This window comes from Mobula birostris, chromosome 2 (genome assembly GCF_030028105.1).
Source record: "Mobula birostris isolate sMobBir1 chromosome 2, sMobBir1.hap1, whole genome shotgun sequence".
Classification (NCBI taxonomy): domain Eukaryota; kingdom Metazoa; phylum Chordata; class Chondrichthyes; order Myliobatiformes; family Myliobatidae; genus Mobula; species Mobula birostris.
Window position 1 is genome coordinate 48,351,623 of NC_092371.1, and position 27,998 is coordinate 48,379,620.

Genomic DNA, 27,998 nt, shown 5'->3' on the forward strand with positions numbered 1-27,998 from the left:
GATTGCAGTAACCGGCATCTGGAGCAAAATAACACAATCTGGAAGATCTCAGCTGGTCGAGCAGTATCTGTGTCGACGTATCAAGGTCAGTCCCTGATGCAAGCTCCTCCAACCAAAGCACCGCAAAATCACGCTTTGCCTCCGCAGACGCTGCTCGGCCAGCTCACTACTCCGGAGTCCCGATTTACTATTTTTGTCCTCTGTCAATCAAATCGTGGAAGGCGGTCTGCGGCGCGATGACGCCAGGACAGACGACTCTTTGTTCGCTGCCGCTGGCTGCCTGGTAACGCGGCTGTAATTCGGGTCGGGAAGGGGAGGGAACAACCGCTTGTGGTGGACTTGACGGCGGCGGGGGGCTTCGGTTTGGACCCTCGCTACTGCTAGAAGATGGGCGCCGTTTTGGCTGTGTGCTCCCTGGGCAGCTTGGTAAGGCGGAAATGCGACGGGCTGTACCTTCAGGGCTGGTTAGGCCTGGTCAAGCTGACGCACATCTCTCACGGTCCGCTGTATTTACTGTGGGCCACGGCCTGATGTTCGCCTCGCTCACGCTGTTGTGTTTGAAGGCGTTCAAAAGTTTAAGCCGTCGTCATTAATTCAACATCTCCCTTTTGGAATGTTTATTTTGCTCAGAATTTGAAGCTGCGAGGTAGCTTCGCTTGCAGTCTAAGTCCAGAATGTGGAGGGTGTCATCTGAAAACTTCTGAATAGGGGCTACCTTCCCAAAGAGTGTTTTATTGTGTTTAAAAAGACCCTGTTAAGGGTGTGTAGTTTATCGTTATCTTTCACGTGCATAGTTTAAAAAATCAAAAGTAAAAAAAAGTTAAATGTTATCTCGTTTCAAAGACTTACTGTTTGAATGACTATCTAAATGTGTAATGAACGGAGCCTTCAGAGTTACGTAGAGTTGTTTAATACAGAAACGGCCCTCAACTTTCCACGTACATGCAGACCTTTTGTTCCGTCTACGCTAATCCCATTTGCTCACATTAGGTCCATATCCTTTTGCATCTTGTCCGTTCAAGTGGCTGTCTAAATGTCTCTTAAGAGTTGTGATTGTGTTCATTTCCATCGCCACCTCTATTCTCTTTAAACCCCTCCCTCTCACTGTAAACCTATAGCCGTTTACTTTTGTGAGCATCTACCTATTCCGTATAAGGTGACCTTTGTCACCTTTGCTCCGAGGAAAACAAGTCCTCAGGGAAAATCTTTCATCATAACTAAAGACCTCCAATCCAGGAAACATTCTGGCAGATATCCCCTCTCTCCTATACCACTACATCATTCCTAGAATATGGCGACCAGAACTGTATACATTATTCATTGTGCAGTGCCAGTTGATGAAAGACAAAGGGCTGGGGGGGTGGGGGGATCTCACAGGAGAGGACAGAAGGCCAAGGGAGAAAGAAGGGGGAGGAGCACTTAGTACAGTTGCCATATAATGGCTTAACTTTAGTATTCCATGGCCTGATGCATGAAGGCAAGCATGCCATGTCTTCTTCACCACCCATCTACCTGTAATACCACTTTTAGGGAACCACAGATTTGAACATGAGGACTCTCTCTATCAACATTCCTTAGTGCCTTGCTATTTATATATACATGACATTCCTCTCTTTGACTTCCCAAATTGCAACACCTTGTACTTACTGAGATTAAATTTCATCTGCCAACACTTCATTCAACTTTCTATCCAATTTAGATCCTGCTGTATGTTTGGAAGACAATTCAAGGTGAGGCAACACTTCACCTGTGAATCTGTTGGGGTCATTGTATATTGGTGAGACCCAACGTAGAAGGGGAGACTGTTTTCCCAAGCGCCTACGCTCTGCCAGAAAAAGCGGGCTCTCCTGGTAGCGACCCATTGCAGTTCTACTTTTCATTCCCATTTTGACATGTCAGTTCATGGCCTCCTCTACTGCTGCGATGAGGCCACACTCAGGTTGGAGGAGCAACACCTTATATTCTGTCTGGGTAGCCTCCAACCTGATGGCATGAGTGTTGATTTCTCAAACTTCAGTTAATTGCCCCTTCCCCCTTCACTATTCCCCATTCCCCCCTCATCTTTTCTTACCTGCCCATCACCTCCCTCGAGTGCTCCTTCCCCCTTCTTTCTCCCATGGCCTTCTGTCATCTCCTGTCAGATCCCCCCTTTTGTCTTTCATTAATTGACTTCCCAGCTCTTTACTTCACCCCTCCCCTCTCCCAGTTTCACCTGTCATCTATTCCCCTGTACCTCTTCCTCTCCTCCCACCACCTTCTTACTCTGACTTCTAATCTCTCTTTTTTTCCTCCACCAGTCCTGAAGAAGGGTCTCAGCCTGAAATGTCAACTGTTTATGTTTTTCTTTAGAATGTGCCAGGCCTGCTAAGTTCATCCAGCATTTTGTGTGTAATACTTTGATTTCCAGGGTCTATAGATTTTCTTTTGTTTGTTTTTGGAAGATGTTCCTTGCTGCCCCAGTACACCAGTAATTCTTATGGACCATTCCTTTTACAGTCAGATCCACATCATTGAAATACATCACAAACAACATTATCCCAGCATTGATCTCTGTTGTACATACCTGGTCTCAAACCTCCAATCAGAGAAGTAATCTTCTATCAGCACTCTCAGCCTCTCATCACCAAGCCAATTTTGGATCTACATGGTCATCCTGTATTAGATCTCTTTGTGCCTTCATCTTCTGCACTAGCCTGCCATGTGAAGCCCTGTCTAAAGCCTTACAAAAGTCCATGTAGACAACATCGGTCATCATGTCTTCATTAGCTTTCTTAGTTACCTCCTCCATTACACAATCAAATTTACTGAGGCACCATTTGCCTCTTACAGAGCCATGCTGGTGCTCCATGATCCACTCATGCCTTTCCAAATGTAAATAAATCCTATTGCTAGGGCTTTCTCCAATAATTTCCTGACCACTTTTACAAAGCTCACTGTCTTTGTGAAGTGATATATTAAATTAAAACCCTTTGCAGTGAAAATTCTTTAAGTGACTGTTAATTAGGGAAGACTTGTTAGCTTTGTGCATTTTGTGTTCATAAATGTTTCTAGTTGTGTTGAAGAAACTAAACTACTGTATAAACAATAGTAGTCATTGCTCATGTATTTACAAGTACAGAGTACATCAGTGATGTAACTCAGTCAGAATTTCAGATTTGCAGATCTTAATAATTGACACCGTAGTTTCATCTTAATTTTTTTATTTTATCACACAACACTGATAAATTCATTTGATATGTTCCTAGCCTTCAGAATGCACTCACATTTTAACATGCCTTTTCAATCTTCTTGAAGGTGTACATTTAATAGCTTGAGACTAGAATTGATTAAAATAGCAGATAAAGTTGTAGAAAGAAAATATCTGGTGATTATAAGTCTGTACATAACAGCAATGTTCCATGTAATTGGATTTTGAGTCTTGTGAGTTAACGTTGTAGAGCGGTAACATTACGATTTCCTCTGTAAATTGCAACTTTGTAATAGTAATTAACTCTTTACACTTTAATTTTATTGGCATTAATTTTGCAGAAAAATGTATGTATTACTTTTGTTGTAACTTTTTTTTCTTTGGAATTGAGAGAATGTATTACCTTGATATATTGTGGGCAGTACTTAAGGCAAAAGATAGTTGGGTAAATTGTCAGCCATATAAATTGAATAGGAAAGACCTATTTTTTGTGGAGAAGTTGGTCACTGGGGACTTAATTTTAAAATAATAAGAAGAAGATTTGACAGGATTTAATGTATTTTTCCAAAATGTTGTGAGGTATCGCATGCTTTTCAAAGTAATTGAAACTGAAGCCCTCTTTATAATGCAAAATGCCTGAATGAGCATTTATTCTGTCATGACATACAAATATCAGACTGGGAGTTGGAATGGAGCTTTATATAGTTCTCTAAATTTTCTCAATTCCAGTTTTGTACTAACTAAGTAAATTCAGTAAAAAGATGTCTTAAAATGACATAGTTGGAAGCTGGTTTCATTCTCAAGTTGCCTAGCTAATATGGCCATTTGGACTGACTCTGAATTCATAAGGGTTGATAGAGAGATGCAAAATAAAATCTCACTGTTCGGTAAGCTTTGAATCACAAAAAAATCTTTTGGTGTTGCATTGTGGAAATTGAAGCAATCGAGTTAAAATGTTTGCTAACTGAAGAGTGCATACTTACTCTGTGAAAGCTCACTAACGCAACAAGTCAAGATGATAAGCTGGCAGACAGTGTGTAGACATAGTGTAGTTACTTACCCAGGCTGACATGACCCTATAAAGCCTGTTAGGCAGCCTCTGTGGGGGAACCAAGGTCAATAAGCATACCAAGACAAGATAATGAAACAACCGAAGGATTCTGTGGCAACACCTGTAATTGGACAGTTATTTTACTAGTTCTCAAGTATTATTGGTCTTTATAATGCGAATTTAATTGGTTGTTAACACCTGAAATTTGTACTTAACTGCTAATTATGGGATTCAGAAGTGTATTATGTTTATATTGGATCAATATTTGTATGCAGCTAGACAATTTCTGTATAAAGATAGCATTTCTTTGTCCAAACTTCAGAGCAGTGTAGTGACAATGACGATGCTGTTTATCCTTTACAAAAGTAAATAAAGTGTGATTGAGGAAATAGTGTAAGTTGTCAAAGTCTAATTAATTAGTGCTGACAGCGTAAGTATCCATTTCATTCACTGTAATGATTTTATATAAATTTTGTGCAATTTATATAAATAGTGAGAAATTATTCTCTCTAGACAAATTAATGTCTTTTTGCAATATTCCCTGTAGGTATCATGTCTGTGCAGCAGTGCTCCTTGTTTGTTATGCAGTTGTTGCCCCAGTTCCAAAAATTCCACGGTAACTAGATTGATCTATGCAATCATTTTGCTTCTGGGAACTCTTGTGGCTTGTATTATGCTGGCTCCAGGAATAGCAATACAACTAAAAAAGGTATGTTTTATTTAATTAATCCTTAGTGCGTTTAACTTGAGGGGAATAGAACTTCTACTTCCCTCAATGCAAATGGTTACTTTTATTTTTTTTTAAGTTTCTCCAAAGAAGTAATTACATTTCCTTTAAGTAGATAAGATATGAGAATCATATGGATCATTTTCTTCCTATCTTCACAATCAGCTTTGAAAGTTCTTAGAATTCTTTGATTTACAGCATGCTGGTGGCGTAATGGCATCATTGCAGGACTTCGGGACTAAAGGTCCTGAATTTGAATCCAACCGGCTCCCGTGCACGCTTTCCATCAGTGCTGGGTTATGAGCTGGTGATCTCTTTGGAAATTCACCCGGCAGAAGGCAATGGCGCAAACCACTGCTGTAACTTGCCTTGTACGCGGTTCCCCACTACGCGGAGGGAAATCGCTAACCGGAGAAACTCCAGATGCAATGTACCTTTCCTACATTGGCTTGTATTGTGGTTCTTCAGTTATTTCATTTCAGATAAGTTAGATACAGTATAGACCATAAGATTTGGCAGCAGAATTAGGCCATTCGGCCCATTGAGTTTGCTCTGCCATTTCATCATGGCTTATCCATTTCCCTCTAAGCCCCATTCTCCTGTCTTCTCCCCGTATCTCCTCATTCCCTGGACTAAATAAGAATCTATCAACCTCTGACTGAAATATACCCAATGACTTTTCCTCCGCCTCTGTCTGCGGCAACAGATTTCACAGATGTATCACTCTCTGGCTAAAGAAATTCCTCCTCATCTCCATTTTACATGGACAGCCCTCCATTCTGAGGCTGTATCCTCTGGTCTTATACAAGCCACCACAGGATGCATCCCCTCCATATCCACTCAATTGAGGACTTTCAATATTCAATAGGTTGCAATGAGATCCCCTCTCATTCTTCTGAACTCCAGTGAGTACAGGTCCAGAGCCACTAAACGCTCCTCATACAAGCCTTTCAATCCCAGAATCATTTTCATGAACCTCTTTTGAACCCTCTCTAATATCAGCATATCAGCACATTTTTTTTATTAGATAAGGCGCCGAAAACTGCTCACAATACTCCAAGTGTGGCCTTATAAAGCCTGAACATTACATCCTTCGTTTTATATTTTAGTCCTCCCAAAATGAATGCTAATATTGCATTTGCCTTCCTCACTACTGACTCAACCTGCAAATTGACATTTATGGAATCCTGCATGAGGACTCCCAAATCCCTTTACAGCTCATAATTTTAAATTTTCTCTCCATTTAGTAAATGGTCCTTGCTTTTATTTCTTCTACCAAAGTGCATGACCATACACTTCCCGTCACTGTATTCCATCTGTTGCTACTTTGCCCATTTTCCTAATCTGGCTATGTCCTTCTGTAGTTTCTCTGCTTCCTCAACACTACCTGCCCCGCCACCTATCTTCGTATCATTTACAGACTTGGCCAGAAAGCTGTCAATTTCATCATCCAAATCATTGACATTTAACACAAGAAGAAGTGGTCTTGGCACAGACCCCTGTGGAATACCACTAATCACCATCAGCTGACTAGAAAAGGCTCCCTTTATTCCCTCTCTTTGCCTCTTGCCAATTAGCCAATACTCTATCCATGCTAGATCCTCTCCTGCAGTACCATGGGCTCTTAAGTAGCTTCATGCACAGCACCTTGTCATCCGATTCTCCTTTGTCTATCCTGCTTGTTATTTCTTTAAAAAATTCCAACAGATTTGTCAGGGAGGATTTTCCCTTGAGGAAACCATGCTGACTTCAGCCTATTTTATCATGTGCCTCCAAGTACACTGAAACCACATTCTTAACGACTGAATCTAATGTTTTCCTAACCACTGAGGTCAGACTAACTGGCCTATAATCTCCTTCCTTCTGTGTCTTCCTTTTTGAAGAGTGGAGTGACATTTGGAATTTTTCAGTCCTCCAGAGCAGTTGAAATATATTTGTAGGAAAACAGATAATTCTGTGAACTAATATAATTCATTTATGTAAATCCATAAATTTGTTTATGCAAATCCATAAATTTAGTTCATAATTTAGTGATTTAGCAATTTCATAACAGATTTTCAGTGGGGTACTAACTCTGTGGGAAGACCACCAACGACGATAATTGTTAAAGTTAAAAGGAAGTGGAATGTGTCCCATTTTCTTCAAGCTTGGAAAAATCAATGAATATATCTGACTGTGGTTTAGAATTCATCTAATTTCAGCAACATACTTAATGTTGTCTGGAAAAGCACGTTTCCCACACCTCTGGAAACTGATATTGAGTGACAAGGAATGTTGCCATCAAGCACAATGTTTCCTTGACTATTTGTTTTACAAAATTACCACATGAGTATATATTAATTTAGGTAAAAATGCATCCCTGTATTCAAGTTCTGCATTATTAAGGTTTTCTGTTTACTTTTGAAATCTATCCAACTGATGATTATAATTTGTATAAAGAAATTCTGTATTTTAACCCATGTCCTCATTTCTTATCCCAACAAACAATATGCTGTGTGTCAGCAATTCCTTTCCTGTCACAGAAGCTGCTTCACCTGCTGAGTTCTACTAGCAGATTGTTTTTTGCTCCAGATTCCAGTGTGCAATCTCTTGCGTCTCCTCATTTCTTACTCTTTGGTTAAACTTGTAACCCCACTTACACATCCTGGGATTAATCACTATAAAGGTTGCGGCATTTTAAGAAGAGTAGTGCATAGAGGATCTAGTTTTTAGTTGGTGCTGCTTCATGTAAAGCATGAATATTACTGGAGAGTTTCAGACGTAGCAGGAAAGCTGGATGTGATTTGATAGGTAATAGTGTAGTTAAGGATACAGGGAATCAAGGGAATTTGAAGATTTGTGAAGTTAAAGGTACTCTTTTAGGGTACGCTGATATTGGTAGATTTAAGAATATCTGCAGCCTTCAAACTTCCTATAATATACATTCAGTGGCCACTTTATTTGGTATAGGAATGTACGATAAGTTCAAAAGGTACATTTAATGTCAGAGAAATTTATACAATATATATCCTGAAATTCTTTTTCTTCACAAACATCCACTTAAACAGAGGAATACCCAAGAATGAATGACAGTTAAATGTTAGAACTTCAAAGTCCCCCCAGCTTCCCTTCCTCACACACAAGCAGCAGCAAGACAATGACCCCCCCCACCAGCAAAAAAGCACCAGCACCCTCCACCGAGCACTCAAGTATGCAGCAAAGACACAGACTTGCAGTACCTCAAAGGCTACTCGTTCACCCTGTAATTCTCCTCCCCCAATAAGGGAAAAAGAGGTGTCCCTGTTTCACAGCGAGAGGGGAGACATAACAAACAACTTGCTGATTTATGATGTTAAAAAGTCTTGCATTGCTTTTTCCGAGCTCTGCGTCCAGAGAATCGGCCCAGGAACAGCTCAGGTCTCTGGACACAGAGCCGGCGGCTAACCTGCTGCTTCCGATGTTCGATGTTCTCCCATGATGCCGCAAGGGTACCGGCCTTGAATCAGCCCGTCTCCAAAGCCATAAAAATCCGGCACCCTGAAGGCATGCTACTCTTCCAGGCCGTGTCCTTGGGATATCAAAAAGCGGCCAGTCATAAGGCCATGAGAGAGGGTCCCATTCCCGCAAAGAACCAAAGTCAGAGTGTAACTCCAAGTCAGGGTCTTCAAAAGAACTTTGAAAGGGACAAAAGAGATATCAAAGATAGAAATAGAGCTGCTTCCAAAATGCAAGCAAAAGAGTCACTGTTTAGCGCCATCTTGACTTTGCTCCGCCCTCCATTCCTAATAATTGGCAACTGAGTGCTTGCTCATGGTTTTTGGCTGCTGTAACAGATCTTTTTCAAGGTGTGAGGTGTTATGCATTCAGAGATGCTCTTCTGCACACCACTGATATAATGCATAGTTACTTGAGTTACTGTTGCCTTCCTGTCAGATTCAGCCATTTTGGCCATTCTCCTACCTCTCATTAATAAGGTGTTTATGCCCTCAGAGCTACCACTTGCTGGTTATTTCTTTCCTGGTTGTCATCATTTTGTGCAAACCTGCCTTCTGCTTACTCAAAAAAACAAGAGACAAAAAAAATCAGTATAAAATTAAATGACAAAAACAAAGAAAGAAACGAAAAGAATCTGTTACATGGGGGTTTCATTGACAAAGGATTGATAATTATTCCATGACACAATTTAGGACATCAGAATCAGACTCAGGTTTAATATCACTGGCATATGTTGTTTTGGAATAACAATACATTGCAATGCATAAATTAAATCAGTCCATAAGACAAAGAAGCAGAAGTCGGCCATTCGGCCCATCGAGTCTGCTCTGCCATTTTATTATGAGCTGATCCATTCTCCCATATAGTCCCACTCCCCCGCCTTCTCACCATAACCTTTGATGCCCTGGCTACTCAGATACCTATCAATCTCTGCCTTAAGTACACCTAATGACTTGGCCTCCATTGCTGCCCGTGGCAACAAATTCCATAGATTCACCACCCTCTGACTAAAAATTAGTGCAAATTAAGAGCAAAAACAAAGAAAAAATAGTGTGAATTCATTGTCCATTCAGAAATCTGATGGTAGTGGGCCAGAACAAAACTATGAGTGAGTGAGTGAATAATTCATGAATTATTTGATGATTTTTCCCAATAGATTCCAGGGTTTTGTGAAGATGGCTTTGGTACTCAGCTTCCAAGTGTTCACGGGGTTGTGAACTGTGATGTACTAGCTAGTTACAAGTCAGTTTATCGTATCTGCTTTGGATTTGCTGTCTTCTTCTTTCTCTTCTCTGTGCTTTTGATCAATGTGAAAACGAGCAGAGATCCCAGAGCTGCAGTACATAACGGGTAAGTGCTGAAAGTTATATTATTGATTTACAATTTATAAGTAAAATAAAGTGGTTGAAGTTTTTAAAAATCTTCAATCACTATTTTTGATATTGTTTCCACTGTTTCTATTTCTAGTCTGCTGTTGCCTCATCGGTATTAGTATAACAACATTGTTCTGACGCAGGTTGACAGGAAGGTTCATGTATTTATTGATTATTTTTTTAAAAAATCATTCCTGGTTAAGTGTGTGAAGTGTTCTTGAATGTTTTGAAGAGCATTCGGGAGTGCTGTTAGTGTTAACCAGACTTGACAGAGACAGGCTGTCTGGATGGTGAAAGTTGGGCAAGGTGTGCTGCATTACTTTTAGCAAAATGTGACAGATTCATGACATGATTCAATGGGGTGGTAGAGGTGAGAAATTCACTTATCTGCCTATAGATCATCTCTGTCTTGGGCTGTCAATTTTCACAAGGTTGGTAAGTCTTAGTGCTTCTTGGTTATCCTTTCTCCATTGGATTTGAAAGTGATCGTGTTGTGTTTAATGCTATTAAACACCTACAATCTCATCTGTCTCCAAACCCCTGTTTTTCAAAGTTGTATTTGTGTTTATTCTCATGGTGTATCTAGAAAATTTGAAGTTATTCTACTGGCCAATTTTACTTGATTTTGCTTTTGACAGATTCTGGTTCTTCAAAGTAGCTGGCGTCATAGCTATAATAGTAGGAGCCTTTTATATCCCTGAAGGACCTTTTACAAAAGGTAAGGAGCACTCTTGGTGAAAAATATACTGGTTATTTATACCTTATTAAGTCAGTTATTAAGATGAACAAAATAATGGTGTCTTACATTAAGAGTGAAGTTTTGATTTTAAAAAGAGGCTTTATATTACAATTATAATGAGTTAAGGTATCATTTCTGATGAGTTCAAAGATGTGTTTAATCATTATTTAGAACTACTAAACAATAGAATCATAGAGTTGTGCAGCAGTGAAACTGTGACTATGGTGACCTTCATGCCTGTCTATATTAATCCACTTACCTGCACTAATTCTATATCCCTCCATGAATAGCTCATTCATGCACCTATTAAGTTGCCTTTAAAATTTGTAACTGTACCTGCCACCATCGCCTCTGGCAGGTCAATCCAGGTGCCAAATACTTTGTGTGAAAAAGATTATCTCTCAGATTCCCTATAAATCATCCGCCTCTCACTTTAAACCAATGCCCTTTAGTTTCAGAGGCTTCTACCAAAGGCTGCAGACACTGAGTACTTACCCTTTCTATGTTTCACATAATTTGACTTATTTGTAATGATTCCTGTATTGGAAGGAGCATTCTTATTTGTGTAAAATTAGTGGAATCGATGAGTTCCATTAGAATTCTGAGTGCAAAATAATTGCACATTTTCCAATCTATCAGTAGTTTTCTTTACACATTTGCAGCCTTTTTCTCCTTCCTCTCCTTACACTCAGTAGAAAGAACTGGAATATTTAAATTCAGTTGTGGTGTTCCACCCCTATAATTTGATAAATTTTGAATGTTTGTAGCTAGCTATTTAGAGCTCATGTACATCAGCTCATCTGATATCCTCCCCAATCTGATAAGCAGGTGTATGCCAAGCTTTACAAAACTAAAATTTGTAACTCAGGATATTAACTTGTCCTTGAATTTTGATCTTTCTTGTTAACTGCTCTTTTTCACTCCTCCCTCTGTGATGTGTCACCTTAATTCCTTTGATCTATCTGTTTAATCTCCCCCGCTTTATCTCTGTCCTTTCGCTTTTTGACTCTTAACTGATTGTAACATCTATTACTTCTCAATACCTATCTGTTAAACTTGCAGATACTTTTTCTTTTATCCAGTCTTGGTTCTGATCTCTGAATTTTCATGACTTCCTGAGCATCAGACCACAATCAGAAAGGACTTGCAGCAACAACTCTGTCATGATTATTCTCAACACTGGCACCCCACAAATTTGCATCCGCATCCCCCTGCATTATTCCCTGCACAGTTATGACTGTGAGCAAAATCTACTCTAAATATGCAGATGATGCCACATTGTTGGTTGTATTTCAAATCACGAGTCAGAGTACAGGAAGTAGACAAAGAGCCGAGTGACATGGAGCTATAACAGCAATAACCTTTCCCTCAATGTCAAAACAAAAGAGCTGGTCATTGACTCCAGGAACGGTGAGGGTGCACATGCACTTGTTTATTTCAACAGTGTTGGGGTCGATAGTTTTAAGTTCCTAGAAGTGAACATCACAGTACCCTGTTCTGGTTAAACCATGATGCCTTGGCCAAAAAAACCTTACCAGCACCTATCTTTTCTCAGGAGGCTTAAGAAATTTTGTGTCCCGTTTGACCCTCCCCCAATTTTTACTGATTCATCATAGAAAGCATCCTCTTCGAATGCATTACTGCATGGTGTGGCAGCTAATCTACACATGACTGCAATAAAGTGTAGAAAATTATGGACACAGCTCAGCACATCACGGAAACTTAGCCTCCCCTCCATGGACTTTGTCTAGGTTTCTTGCTGTCTTAATAAGGCTGTCAGCATTATCAATGATTTCACCCGCCCCAAACATTCTGTCTTCTCTTCTCCTCCTCCTTCCCCCTCCCCTCCCCCCCCCATCAGCCATCAGGGAAAATATACAAAAGACTGAAGGCGCATGCCACCAGATTCGTGGACAACTTCTATCACACTGTTGTATTAAGACTATTGAATGTTTCCCTAGTATGATAAAATGAACTCTTGACCTCATCATAATCTACCTTGTAGTGATCTTGCAACTTGCTAGCTACCTGTACTGTGTTTTCTCTGTATCGTAATCCTTTATTTGGCACCGTGATATTGTTTTACCTTGTGCCACCTCATTGCACTGTTGTAATGAATTGATTTGTATGGGTGATGTGCAAGACAAACTTTTCATTGTACCTTGGTACATGTGATAATAATAAACTAATTTACCTGTACTCCTCTGCCCATTTGATGCCTATTGTGTTCTGTCCTCTGGACCCCAGTTAAACCAAACTTGCTGTCTTGCTTCACTTGCAAGACTACTTTTGTGGATCTGAATTTTAAATATTCTTCAGAAGCACAAGGATTAAAGATAAGATGTAACAGCAAAGAAAGACAAGTGTAACTTAGTAAGAGTGAAAGTGAAATATTATAAGGAGAGAGGCATGAGGGAAAAGGTGAAAAAAAAAGACTTCGATATTGAGCTTTCAGTTTGCTAAATTTATTTTTCTCTCTCCATTAGCTTTATTTGTCATTGGTACATGTGGTGCATTCTGCTTCATACTGATCCAGTTGGTTTTGCTGATAGATTTTGCTCATTCTTGGAATGAGTCATGGGTGGGAAAGATGGAGGATGGGAATTCCAAATGCTGGTATGCAGGTATGTGAATATAAATCTATTTGCAGTGAATAGTTATGAGTAATTATTTAAAGCTTTTTTTTGGCATTGGCATTTGATGAGTGGGGATTATCAATAGTTCATATAAAATAATGTTTATTAATATAGATAAAATAAATATGACTGCAGGCAGATGGAAAAGGCATTAAAAGAAAAACTCAAAAGTTCCAAAAACTATATGATAAAAATTTCAATGAACACATTCACAGGTAATAATGCTAGTATGAGCAATTGGTTTATTTTGTCATCCATTTCATGTTATTAATTTCAAACTAAATTGGACCTAATTTACTGTAGAAGTTGTGCTAGTCTTACAGAAAAGAAACTATTGTTAAGTTTTTAAATTGTAAGAATGAAATTCAGTTTAAAACCATAATGAGTTAGAAAATTAAGAATTTTTCATTTTACTTTACAAACGTTGCAGCTTTCTTTAATAACAGCTCAATCTAGCCTGTTTTTTTCTCTCAATCTGAGGATTACTATATTAAAAAAGCTTATTTACTTTTTTTGGTTTATACAATTAACATTGTAATGTACAGTACTATTTCAATCTTGTTTAATCATTAAGGAAAAATAATGATGGTGTTTCCCTCTTGGATTGAAATTTACATGCATCCTTTGGTTGAACTGAATTTTAATTTTATTTTGTTATAATACAATTTGCTTCTTGGTTTTATTTTTGCAGCTTTGGTCTCCATTACCAGCCTGAATTACATTTTGTCTTTCATTGCAATTGTGCTTTTCTATGTATATTATACCACACCTGGAGGATGTGTTGAGAACAAATTCTTCATTAGCTTCAACATGATATTTTGCATTGTCCTTTCTGTTGTTTCTATTCTTCCAAAAATACAGGTAAGAATAAGCATGCTCTGTTTGCTTGTGTAACATATTGGTAACCTGCTGCATACTAATGTGACAGTCAAGTGCCCTATCTTTTTTTTTTATCCTGAAGCTAATTGCTTTAAAACTCATCTGAGTGAATACCTTTGCTTAAATTTTCTGTATGTTTATCTCAAATTCAACGTTGGACTGAGATTTTTTTTGAGAAAAGTTCTTGAATTGAGAACCATTTGGAACATAATAGGACATATCCACAAAGTGAAATATTCTTGGAGCGAATTTTAACATTAAGTGAATTCTTAGAGGTCCCAAGCAAAGTGGAATTATCACACATAACCTCACAATTAGTCAAAAAATATTCCCAGTAGTTTGTATAACATAGAATTTTGCTTGATTAAGTTTTATTACTGGATTCCCCTGTGTAAACTGACGTATGTTGGTCATCTCTCCCCTTCCTGAAGTCAACAATTAACTCTAGTTTTGCAGATGTTAAGTTAGAGGTTGTCTTTGTGTCATCACGCAACCATCTTAGCTGTCTCATTGTCACCTGTGATTGGTCCAACAATAGTGTCATTGACGAATTTGAAGATGGCTTTGGAGCTGTGCTTAGCCACATACACGGTTGTGTGTACAGAGAGTAGAGCAAGCAGCTAAGTAAGCTATCAGGGTCGTTAAAAAATAGTTAAGACCAAAATTGGGCCCTTGAAGACAGAAACGGGTGAATTTATTATGGGGATCAAGGAAATGGCAGACGAGTTGAACAGGTACTTTGGATCTGTCTTCACTAGGGAAGACACAAACAATCTCCCAGATATAATAGTGGCCAAAGGACCTAGGGTAATGGATGAACTGAAGGAAATTTATATTTGGCAGGAAATGATGTTGGATAGACTGTTGGGTCTGAAGGCTGATAAGTTCCTGGAACCTGATGGTCTGCATCCCAGGAGGTAGCTTTAGAAATCGTGGATGCATTGGTAATCATTTTCCAATGTTCTATAGATTCAGGATCAGTTCCTGTGGATTGGAGGGTGGCTAATGTTGTCCCTCTCTTCAAGAAGGGAGGAAGAGAGAAAACAGGGAATTATAGACCGGTTAGCCTGACGTCGGTGGTGGGAAGGATGCTGGAATCAATTATAAAAGATGAAATTACGGCACATCTGGATAGCAGTAACAGGATCGGTCCGAGTCAGCATGGATTTACGAAGGGGAAATCGTGCTTGACTAATCTTCTGGAATTTTTTGAGGATGTAACTGTGAAAATGGACAAGGGAGAGCCAGTGGATGTAGTGTACCTGGACTTTCAGAAAGCCTTTGATAAAGTCCCACATAGGAGATTAGTGGGCAAAATTAGGGCACATGGTATTGGGGGCAGAGTACTGACACGGACTGAAAATTGGCTGGCTGACAGAAAACAAAGAGTAACAATTAACGAGTCCCTTTCAGAATGGCAGGCGGTGAACAGTGGGGTACTGCAGGGTTCAGTGCCGGGACCACAGCTGTTTACAATATATATTAATGATTTAGATGAGGGAATTAAAAGTAACATTAGCAAATTTGCCGATGACACAAAGCTAGGTGGCAGTGTGAAATGTGAGGGGGATATTTTGAGAATGCAGGGTGACTTGGACAGGCTGGATGAGTGGGCAGATGCATGGCAGATGCAGTTTAACGTAGATAAATGTGAGGTTATCTACTTTGGTGGTAAGAACAGGAAGGCAGATTACTATCTAAATGGAGTCAAGTTAGGAAAAGGGGAAATACAACGAGATCTAGGTGTTCTTGTACATCAGTCACTGAAAGCAAGCATGCAAGTACAGCAGGCTGTGAAGAAAGCTAATGGCATGCTGGCCTTCATAACAAGGGGAATTGAGTATAAGAGCAAAGAGGTCCTTCTGCAGCTGTACAGGGCCCTGGTGAGACCACACCTGGAGTACTGTGTGCAGTTTTGGTCTCCAAATTTGAGGAAGGACATTCTTGCTATTGAGGGAGTGCAGCGTAGGTTCACAAAGTTAATTCCCGGGATGGCGGGACTGTTATATGTCGAAAGATTAGAGCGACTGGGCTTGTATACTCTGGAATTTAGAAGGCTGAGAGAGGATCTTATTGAAACATACAAGATTATTAAGGACACGCTGGAGGCAGGAAGCATGTTCCTGCTGATGGGTGAGTCCAGAACCAGAGGCCACAGTTTAAGAATAAGGGGTAGGCCATTTAGAACAGAGTTGAGGAAAAACTTTTTCACTCAGAGAGTGATGGATATATGGAATGCTCTGCCCCAGAAGGCTGTGGAGGCCAAGTCTCTGGATGCTTTCAAGAAAGAGATGGATAGAGCTCTTAAAGATAGCGGAACCAAAGGTTATGGGGATAAGGCAGGAACTGGATACTGATTGTGGATGATCAGCCATGATCACAGTGAATGGCAGTGCTGGCTCGAAGGGCCGAATGGCCTACTCCTGCACCTATTGTCTATTGATAAGTGGGAACCAGTGGATATAATGTATTTGGATTTACAAGTTATTAAAATTAGAGCACAGGAGTACAAGGTAATATATAGGTATAAATTGAAGATTGATTAATTAAGGAAATGGAAGAGTAAGCTTGTCAGTTTTTGATTAGCTTACTGCTGTGTGCATAGAGGATCAGTAATCGAACACTAGCTATTAACAATAATGGATGAAAAGGTTAGGTGTAAGGTATCCAAGTTTTCTGATAATTCAAAGCTGATGCTAGCCTTGTGCTTGTGTCTGGATATGCATGGAAGCTTCAGGGGATGTAGCCTTGGTGACTAATTAGAAATGGGCATGATTTATCGCATCTTAAGATGGATGAAAAAATAAGCAGAGAACTTATTAAAAATTGAGAGATTGAAAGATAACTGGCTATGGGATTCGTACACTGATTGCTAAAAGTAAATGTGCAGATACAGCAAGTAATTCAGAAGGTAAAAATATTTATCATAATATTGCAAAGGTAAAAGCCTTTTGCTCCATCTGTATAGAACTGGAATACTGTATATAAATCTAGTCAACCTACCAAATCGAGAGTGTTCTTGTGATAAAGAATGTCCAGCAAAGATTGTTTTCTGGGTTTGTACTTGTTCTTTTAAAATTAGATCTATTCTATCCAGAGATGAGAGGAATGTGATAATCTCATTGAAACATACTGGGCTTTACAGGGTGGATGTTTCTTGTCTTCTCATCCCTGGACTCAATAGGTTTGATTTTAAAAGAACAAGTATTATATTGTGTCTAAAACCACAGGTCACTAACAAATATGGATCAGCCATTCATAAAATCAATAAAATGTCTTTGCCCACAAGGCATGTGTACCACCAAGGTTCATTTGCTGAGTGTATTCCAAATGGAAGTTGATAGATTTTTATACATCGATTGAATTGAAGATTAATGCAGAAAAATGGCCTGAGAGGTAAAAGGTAATCTATATTCTTAATGAATGGTAGAGCAAATACAAAGGTCAAATAATCTTTGACTTCTCCTCTTTAAAGTTTTTATGACCTGTTGCAATTTTCCAGTTCCTTGGAATAATATATCTTCCAAGGACTTTTTTTAAGAAATTGAATTTATTCTGTTAGGGCTTAAAATATTTAAGTCATATTTTAAATGTCTTTATTATTATTGCTTTTGTTTTTTCATTTGTAGGAAGCACAACCTCGGTCTGGTCTTCTTCAGTCTTCAGTCATTACTCTGTATACAATGTATCTCACATGGTCTGCAATGTCAAATGAGCCTGGTAAGTGCTTGTGTGTTTTGCCAGATAATGATTCATATGTTTTTAAATTGTAACATTGAATCTGAAATTTATGAATGAAGATTTTTTTCTTTGTGTTGGCATTACAAATTCAAATGTGCAAAATTGCATTATTTAAAATAGAAAAAAGATTCAAGTAAATAATCTTTATTAAAATTCAAACCTGATTTTAGGTATAATAGTTTTTTCTGTCTGAGTAAGTATCAAATATCAGTTTTTCTGAAGATTTTTTTCTGTGTTAATCTCTGGAGGTTTCAACATGATGGACTTCAGTATTTTCCTCATTAATGTATCCCTCACTGCACATTGGAAAGCGTATGCTTGATCTTCCTATGCTTGTGATGTCAGAATGGTAAACACTTCTTGCTCCACCTAGAAAAATGTTAACAGAGGTAAAGTTGTCAGGGGACATGTAGGTACTCTTTTTCTGTCACTGACCCCTCAGGGCTGATGTTCCCCTGACTTCCCCATCCTGAAGTCCACCTTGGATTTCATAGTCTTGCTGATGTTCTGCAAGGTTATTGTTGTGACACCACTCAACTAGCTGATCTGTCTCACTACTGTATACTTCCTTTTGACCATCTGAGATTTTACCAGCAACAGTGATGTCATCAGCAGTACCTTGTGAAAGTATTCAGCCCTCAACCCTTTGTTCGCATAAATGAGTATTACAACTCGGGATTTTGATAAATTTAATTTGAGATTGTTTATTTGAATTATATGCTTTTTTCACAGCAGAGCCCAAAAAACAGAAAATTGTGAAGCAGTAAAAAGTAAAAATTCAAAAAGTGAAATGTCAGCAGTCCAAAAGTATTCGTTCTCCTTTGTTCACTGCTTAGTTAATCCACCTCTTGCAGTTATTATAGCTGGTAGGCTTTCTGCATAGATCTCTGTTAGTTTTGCACAACGTGCTGGAGCAAGATTTGGCCATTCCTCCTTGCAAAATTGCTCAAGCTGTACCAGATTAGTTTGGGAATGGCAGTAGACAGCAATCATGAGGTCCTTTCAGAGATGTTCGATCAAGTTAAGGTCATGACTGACTCGGTCACTCAAGAACATCAATTTTCTTCATTTGAAGCCACTCAATGGTTGTGCTGGCATTGTGCTTTGAATCCTTGTGCTGCTGAAAGACAAACTTCCTCCCCAGTTTATGTTTTCTGGCAGAGGCTAACAAGTTTTTATCCAGGACCTCTCTGTGTTTAGCAGCATTCATCTTCCATCACTCCTGACCAGATTTCCAGTCCCTGCTGCTGAAAAGCACCCCCGTAGCATGATGCTACATCTACTATATTTTACAGCAGGGATGGTATTATCTGGCTAATGCTTAATATTAGACTTATACTACACATACTGCTTATTATGGCCAAAAAGTTCATCTTTAGTCTCATCCAACCACAAGACATACTGCCACATCTTTACAATATCTACTAAGTGATGCTTTGCAAAGTCTTTACAGACAAGGATATGCTTTTGTTTTCATCCAGGGCTGCTGCTTTGCCACTCTTCCAAAAATTTCCTTTTTGTGATAGGCCTTGGAGATTGTGGAGCCATAAACTTCATCTCCAGTTGCAGCCACTGACTTCTGCAGCTCACTCAGTGACTGTTGGTGCTATAGTAGACACCCTTACAAGTGTTATTCTTCTCTGGCAACTAAGTTTAGAGATGCAGCTTGAACTAAGCAGTATGGCCGTGGCTTCATTATTTTTTTTCACACTTTTTCCACGATTTGCTGCTGTGAGCTCTGAGGCATGTTCAATGCCTTTGAAATGGTCTTGTACCCTTCCCCAGATTTGTGCTTCTCTTATTATTTCCCTGACTTGCCTTGAATGCTCTTTTTGGTTTTGGCTTGGTCTGTTGAAAATCTACCACGCTGTTGCACTCTATGGGGGTGATGGTGTATTTATTAAAGTGGTCTTCCAATTTTCTACCTCAACAAATAGGATGAGTTGGTAAGGTAATATACAGTATAGCACATGAGCAAAGTTAGTGCAGTGATTACAAAGGGGATAAATACTTTTTCAGACTCAAAATTTTGGTTTTTAGTTTTTAGTAAATTGTTGACAGGTTTTGGAATTTTTCTTTTGATTTGACATGATGTACAATGTTCTGTAGATTACTTCAAAAATCGTACTTCAATATCTTTTAAATTAGAAAATGAGATGGTAAAATGTGAAAATAGTTGTGGGGGCTGAATACTTTTTCAAGGCACTGTAGATGGTATTTGAGCTGTGCCTATCCATGTAGTCATGAGAGTAGACAAAGTAGAGCAGTGCTTTAAACATGCATACTTGAGGTATGCCTGTGTTGTTTGTCAGTGAGGAAATGTTGATACTGATCCGCACCAACGTGGGTCTCCTGATAAGAAAGTTGAGGATCTAATTGCAGAGGCCCAGATTTTGAAGCATGTGTTTTATTACTGAGGGGATGATAGTGTTGAAATGCCGAGTTGTGATAATAAACAATAGCCTGAAGTATGTTTTGCTGTTGGCCTGGTCTTTCAGAGCCAAGTGGGGAGCCAGTGAGATTGTGTATGCTGTAGACCCATTGTGATGGTAGGCAAATTGCAGCGGGTCCAGGTCCTTGCTTAGGCAGGAATTAATTCCAGCCATGACACTAGATGTGAGTGTTACTGAATGGTAGTTGTTGTGGCAGCTCACCCCCTACTCTTCTTGGGTACTAGTATAATTTATGCCCTTTTGAAGAAGGTGGGAACCTCTGGCTGGTTGAAAATGTCCTTAAACACTCCAGTTGGTCGGCATAGATTTTCAGTACTCTGCCAAGTACACATTCAGGGCCTGTGACTTGTAAGGGTTCACTCTCTTCAAGGATGTTCTGCTGTTGGCCTCTAAGACCGATCACAGGGTCACCAGATGTTGCAGGGATTTGCACAAGTGTGTGATTTTTCCTTTGAAAGTGTGCATAAAAGGTATTGAAATCATTGGAAAATGAAGTATTGTTCTTTATGTTGTTAGGCTTCTGCTTCCAAGAAGTAATGGCATGCAAACTCTGTCACAGCTGTTGTGCATTCATTTGTGTCTCTAACTTAACACTGAATTGCCTTTTCACTCTTACATCCTTCAATGTTAACATACTTCCTCCAATAACTTGGACTGGTTATTTATGCACTGGCCTCTTGTATGTCAAATGAAGCTTTTTTTTGTAAATTTTGATATCTATTAACTTTCCTTGTAAAATTTTCAAAGGATTTGAGGAAATTTGTCAAATATGATTTACCATTTTGGGTCATCGTGTCTGCTTTGCCATTTCATTGTGGCCGATACATTTTCCCTCTGAACCCTATTCTCCTGCCTTCTCCCTGTAACCTTTCACGCCCCGACTTATCAAGAACCTATCAACCTCCGCCTTAAATACACCCAATGACCTGGCCTCCACAGCCACCTTTGGCAAAGAATTCCATATGTTCACCATCCTCTGGCAAAAGGAGTTCCTGCTTCTCTGTTACAAATGGATGTCCCTCTATCCTGAAGCTGTGCCCTCTGGCTCTCGAGGCCTTTCAGCGATTAGTTTCAGTGAGATTCCCACTCGTTCTTCTAAATTCCATCGCATACAGACCTAGAACCATCAAACACTCCTCATATGATAACCCTTTCATTCTCAGAATCATTGCCGTAAACTTCTTCAGAACCCTCTCCAATGTCAGCACTTTTTTTTAGGTAAGGGGCCCAAAACTGCTCTCAATATTCCAAGTGAGGCCTCACAATTGCCTTTATAAAGCCTCAACAATGTATCCTTGCTTTTATATTCTAGTCCTCTTGAAATGTATGCTAACATTGCATTTGCCTTCCTCACCACAGACTCAAGCTGCAAATTAACCTTTAGGGAATCCTGCACAAGGATTCCCTGCTCCTGACACCCTTGACTTCCAGTATACTGCTAGTGTCTTCCACAGAGAAGACAGATGCAAAATACTTAATTAATTTGACTGCCATTTCCTTGTCCTCCATTACTACCTCTCTAGTGTCATTTTCTAACAGTCTGATGTCTACTGTTTTCTCTCTTTTACTTGTTATATATCTGAAAAAAACTTTTGGTATCCTCTTTGATATTATTCTCTAGATGTGATATATCCTAGGCATAAAGATCTGATTTACCTTTAACACTATACCTGTATTGTATTTGCCAATGACTTTGTGCTGGAGTTCATGGAACTACTGATAGCAGAGACTTTTTCTTTCAAATTTGCTAAATATAGTTATTTAATCCACATTATTTGGGTCTTTTTAGCTATATTAAATAAAGAAAAAATGCTCTCAACTGTCATTACAGCTTGATGGTCAGCAGGTGTAAAGACGAGATTTCCTGGTGTTGTGGACCAAGTATTATTTTACTGTAGTTTCATTTGAAAGGTGTGGCAGCAACGTAGAAGGATAGATAGGTTTGAATTGTCTTTGTCTCAATGTTTTAATTTTGCTGCTTCTCAATTATGTGAATGGCCTTTTAAATTTTTATACAAGTAGCTGCCACTGTTTCAATTGGGCAGGGAAGGAACTTGGGACGTAGCACTTAAGCTAAAATGGGAGGGTCTGGGGAGATCAATATTGTAACTGGCAGGTATGTTGGCTGAGGAGATGGACTGGTTAACAGTTCGATGGAGGCATCTGTTGCGCCTCTGCTAAGATGCCTCATGGCTCATTATACAGTACATGTAGACAGCAACATCATATTTTAAGTTGTTTAAGATTGAGATCTTGTGTTTATTTTTCAGATGGAGAATGCAACCCCAACTTTATGGGCCTCATTAAAAATTTGGTCTTGCCCTCATCTATTCCGGTCAACAGAACGGAATCATTAGCTGTAGATCCTTCATCTCTAACTGGACCTCCAAACGCAGTACAGTGGTGGGATGCACAGAATGTTGTTGGACTTCTCCTCTTCATTCTATGTCTTTTATATTCAAGGTAAAGTTTAAGTTAGAACATCATTTTAAATTATTGGTTTATTTGTGACCTCTGTCCATTTGCAGGGTCCTTAATTGTGGAAATAGAAAGCAGTAATCAAAGTTGGAACATCCAACTTTTCTTCCTTTCAGCCACAAATGAAAAAAAAAGATGACAGAAACCATTTGTGGCTGAAAGGAAGAAAAGGACAATAAAAGGCATATCTAGTTTGTCAGATTTTTAATGGAAGATGAGATTAGACTGGGGAAATCCTTTGAGAAGTACAGACATGGTTTAGCCAAGGGCTGTGTGTTTTCTTGGTTCTTTGAAATTGATTTAGTTTAATGAAGAGAATATTATTGAATACAATCATGAAAAGGTCCACTGTTAATTATAGTAATTTTATCTTCATAGCATTCGTACTTCAAGCAACAGTCAGGTGAATAAACTTGCATTCACGGCCAGTGAAACTGTGATGTTGGATGATTCATTGTCTGGAAGTGCTGTTGATGAACAGGGAAATGGCACAAGAAGAGTCCAGGATAATGAGCAGGATGGAGTCCAGTATAGTTATTCCTTCTTTCACTTCATGCTTTTCCTGGCTTCACTCTATATAATGATGACATTAACAAACTGGTACAGGTACGTAATTGCAAGGCAGCAAAGGACTTCCATTTTTTCAACAGGTGAATTATTTCTAACCAAGTACCTTTGATCTGGTCTATTTTAAGTATTGCTGCGAGAAGGGATTTACAGATGATTTTTATGATTGTCCAATTTAGCATAATATGGGACTATGTATCCCACTGGCAGATGTCCATCGAAGATTATTCATTATAGTTACTGGAAAGACTTGTGAAAACATTGTTAGCCTTTAAGTTCAAAGTAAATTTATTTTCATAGTAGGTATGTCACTATATACATCCTTGGGATTCATTTTCTTGCGGGCATACTCAATAAATTCAGTAGCCATAATAGAATTAATGAAATACCGCATTGATAGGGTGGACAGTCAGTGTGCAAAAGATGACAAACTGTCCAAATACTAAAAAAAAATTTTAAAGAATAATGAATAAATAAGCAATAAATATTGAGAACATGAGATTGAGAGTCCATAGGTTGTGGGAACAGTTCAGTGATTGGACAAGTGAATTTGAGTGAAATGATCCCCTCTGGTTCGAGAGCCTGATGGTTGAGGGGTAATAACTGTTCTTGAACCTGATGGTGTGAGTCCTGAGGCACTTGTACCACGTTCTTGATGGCAGCAGTGAGAAAAAAGTATGGCCTGGGTCATGGGTGTCCCTGATGATGGATGCAAGATGGTATTGAAGCGAAGCCCTGTTTACCTGTGTCACTTGATTTCACTTTGTAGGAGGTGATAGCATTCAAGCCCTGCCACAGCTGTCGAGTGCCCTTCATTGATTCAAGTTTAGTCCAGAATTGATACTTAACCTTTGAGGTGGCTTTCTGGAGATTCTACCTGGACTACTTGTAACTTCCTTTGTTGCCAAACTTGAAAGCCTCTGATCTGGCCCTAAGCAGATTGTAGATCTCATGACTTACAATCATGAGAACTTCTGGTTAGGAAAGACTGAATGATTTTCTGTGGACACACTAGTTTATGACAGTTTTTAGAAAGTCTGTCAACCATGGTGTTGTTCATTCAGATCCACAGCTGAGTCCTTGAACACTGCCCAGTCCACTGACTCAGAGCAATCACGTAGCCACTCCTCTGCCTCCTACGCCCGCCTCTTTGTTGTCCTAATCTCCGGAGCCTTGCCTTCTAGTCTCTGCCTCTATGCAGGTCTGGGAAAGACTGGGAAGTGATTAGATTTCAAAGTACGGTCTGGGCACGGAACGGTAGACATTCTTTATCTTGGTATAGCAGATATGAGTTGGGACCTTTGGTGCTAGAGGTTATATGCTGATGATAATTGGGCAAGGATTTGGTCAAACAAGCCTGATTGAAATCCCTGACTACGATTTGAAAGGCATCAGTGAGGACTGTTTCTTATTTCGTGACAGCATCATGCAATATCTCAAGAACCTGATTACAGTTGGCCAAAGGTTGTCTGTAAACCTGCAGTCAAGATTATGGAGGTAATTTCAGTTGGTAACTAGGACAGTCGGCATTTGATAAGTGTTCGAGGTTGGGGGAACAGGAGTACGAGGAAACCGCCACATCGGATCACCGCAGAGAGTTTATCATGAAACTCACATCTCCACCTTTTGCCTTTTCTAAATCAGCAGCTCAGTCCATCCTGTGTATCAAGAAGCCTTCAGGTCTGATGGTTGTATCTGGCATACTTTGAATAAGCCATGTCTCAGTAAAATACAACACAATTTTTCATTTGTCTTCGATACATCAATCTGGTCCTCTTGTCTTCTCTTGCAACTGCACATTTGCTGATGTTGCTGGCTAGAGGAGGTTTCATACCTCAGCATTTCAGCCTGGCTTGGAGTTCCCCCCCACCCGCCTTGCTTCTGGCCATGGCAATTAACCTTTGTCTGCTTAAAGGCACTGTACCCTGTTTGCTTGAGAGATGTCCAGCGAGTCCTTGAGAAGATTATAAAATCTGTAGTTCATTATGTTGATTGAAAAATACGTTGCTTAAAAGGAAATTACATGCTGCAGATTGCAGTGAGAGTAATTTAAAAGGGGTATATTTGGAAGTATTGTACATGGCTCGCAGAATGTCAAATGCGGTTCTCTGATGCCGTCTTTCAAATCTGTAGGCCTCAGATTGGTCTCTTATTCTGCCTTCTCTTTCCATCCTTCCCCAGGACACCTCTCCTCTATTTCTTACCTTCCCTAGTTCCTCTCTTTGCCATTCAACCAATCATGGATATTTCCTGAATAATTGGACTTAACTGTGTCACAGTTTTTCTCTATAATGCTATGGCGATAAACCAGAAATGGTAGGCCTTGATTGTATATTGCTCATTTCTGCTCAACTGCTCAAAAGACCACTGAGAGATCATATATGATTTGGCTAGAACTCCAAAATGAAATTGAATTCAAGGAAAAAAATGCCCACTCTTAAAATATCAAATGAAAATGCAATTCCAGTATTTAGTTAGACTCTATATTCCCAAGAATTTCATGGAAGTAAATTAGATGTCTGCCCAAAATACACACACAAAATGCTGGTGGAACTCAGAAGGCCAAGCAGTATTGTATGGAAAAATGTAAACAGTTGACATTTCGGGCTAAGACCCTTCATCAGGGCTCATGGAAGTAAAATAAGATGGCTTCACAAAATACTTGGCTCAGCTTCCCAAATAAATTGAAGTTATGAGGCTAGATATTGTTTCTTTCCATTACAAAATAAGAGAGTAACTTCATCATACTAATTTCCTTTAACCTAGTCCCCAGAATCTTTATTAGAATCTTAAAAATTTCAGTGAATTTCTGGCTTTAAACACAAAAATAAATATTGAATAGTTGGTTTATTTTTTGAACTGGAGATGTATTCCAAAAACCACTAAATAATAAAAAAAACTTTAAAAAATGCATAGCAACACACATAAAAGTTGCTGGTGAACGCAGCAGGCCAGGTAGCATCTCTAGGAAGAGGTGCAGTCGACGTTTCAGGCCGAGACCCTTCGTCAGGACTAACTGAAGGAAGAGTGAGTAAGGGATTTGAAAGTTGGAGGGGGATTGGGAGATCCAAAATGATAGGAGAAGACAGGAGGAGGAGGGATGGAGCCAAGAGCTGGACAGGTGATAGGCAAAAGGGATACAAGAGGATCATGGGACAGGAGGTCCGGGAAGAAAGACAATGGGGGGGGGGGGACCCAGAGGATGGGCAAGGGGTATATTCAGAGGAACAGAGGGAGAAAAAGGAGAGTGAGAGAAAGAATGTGTGTATAAAAATAAGTAACAGATGGGGAGAAAGAATGTGTGTATGAAAATACTTCTCTAACTTCCGCTAATGCCCCACCTCCCCCTCGTAACCTTTCCATTAAAAAATGTATAATTTGATTAGCTATAGCTGGAAATTTATTGGATCTTTTAAAGATCTCACAACCAACAAAGTTTCTCATGCAATTTACTTTGAAAACCTTGATGTGAGGACAAAGAAATCTGTATGTTGCAAACAGGATTAACAGAAAGTAGGTTGTACTTGGCCAAGTACTTATTAACCTGAAATTTTCCAAGATGTTCATATTTTATGTAAAGCTTGGCAAATAATGGGAAAGAATATGTAAGTGGGTTATGATTATACTGAGTTTATAATTATGGCTAATTGAATAGACTACGAGGAAATATATCCATGCAATTGAATGTGTTTTGAAATCTTGTGATAATGTTTTGATGTACAGAGTGGAAAAGCTTTCCTCCTTTGGTAGTGACAACTTTTATGGAGTGATTGAAAAGTTCTTGCAATTTTTTATCATTTATTTTTATCTCTCTTCCTCTGTAGTCCTGATGCTGACTACAAGACAATTACGAGCAAATGGCCCTCTGTGTGGGTGAAAATCAGTTCAAGTTGGATCTGCCTACTTTTGTATCTGTGGACTATGCTGGCACCTCTTATTCTTACTAACCGTGATTTTGAATAGCACAGTGTAAACATAGCTGTTGAATTAAACAAGTCCACCAAACTAGAAACCAAATGATATAGCTTTTGTTTTTTTAAAAAAAAAAGCTCACAAGAACATTCAAGGGGCCAATGCACTGAATTATTGCTAAATAAGAAATATGCTTTTAGCCTTAATGTTATTGTTTCCATATGGTTAATATGCACTTTGAGGTATCCTTTTAAAAAGAGCTAAGTGGAATTGTATGTGAGGAAAGGATTTTAAAATGTTTGATTTAGCTTGTATATATCATAAATAGTACGGTATTGTTCAGAAGCTCATTTATTTCCCTTTATAGGTGCTTAACACTGTGTTTCATTTAAAAGCTCTGTATTACTTTGGATGATATCAAGCTCTATTAACATTTGATAGCAAATTGAAGCTTTTAATAATACAGGATTGTTTTGTCTTGAATTTTGAGCATTATGGAAGTTAAATAGATTATTAGTAATAATGTTATTCCTCTAGCCTATATGAGCTTTACAAAAATAGTGTCTTTGACAACTTTTAATGTCTTGTATGGCTGATGGTTGGCCATGGGCCACTGAAAGATTGAGATTTATGGTCTGGGCTGTAAATGAAGCCATGCCCAAATTATGTTGTCTTTAAAGAGTTTGTATTAATTATCTGGAAAGCAGGAATGCTAAAACATCCTGTTCAAATTTGTACTATTAAAATTATAATAAAATTGTTCTAATGTACAAAAAATAAA

At 39.0% G+C, this 27,998-nt stretch overlaps 1 protein-coding gene across 1 annotated transcript; it reads left to right on the forward strand.

Moving 5' to 3' along the window:
• The first annotated feature begins 242 nt into the window (after positions 1-242).
• On the forward strand, positions 243-27,998 carry LOC140186349 (serine incorporator 1-like). Its single transcript, XM_072240514.1, has 10 exons — positions 243-426; positions 4,786-4,947; positions 9,596-9,789; positions 10,451-10,530; positions 13,038-13,175; positions 13,879-14,048; positions 17,696-17,786; positions 22,531-22,723; positions 23,117-23,344; positions 27,130-27,998. Exons 1-10 carry the CDS (start codon positions 388-390, stop codon positions 27,266-27,268), a joined length of 1,434 nt encoding a protein of 477 aa, XP_072096615.1. The 5' UTR covers positions 243-387; the 3' UTR covers positions 27,269-27,998.

Bases quoted from the DNA above. Each gene is read 5' to 3' on its own strand.
- LOC140186349 (XM_072240514.1), top strand. From the start codon at position 388: ATGGGCGCCGTTTTGGCTGTGTGCTCCCTGGGCAGCTTG. The intron at 427-4,785 runs GTAAGGCGGAAA...TATTCCCTGTAG, and splicing joins TGTGCTCCCTGGGCAGCTTG to GTATCATGTCTGTGCAGCAG. The intron at 9,790-10,450 runs GTAAGTGCTGAA...TGCTTTTGACAG, and splicing joins AGAGCTGCAGTACATAACGG to ATTCTGGTTCTTCAAAGTAG.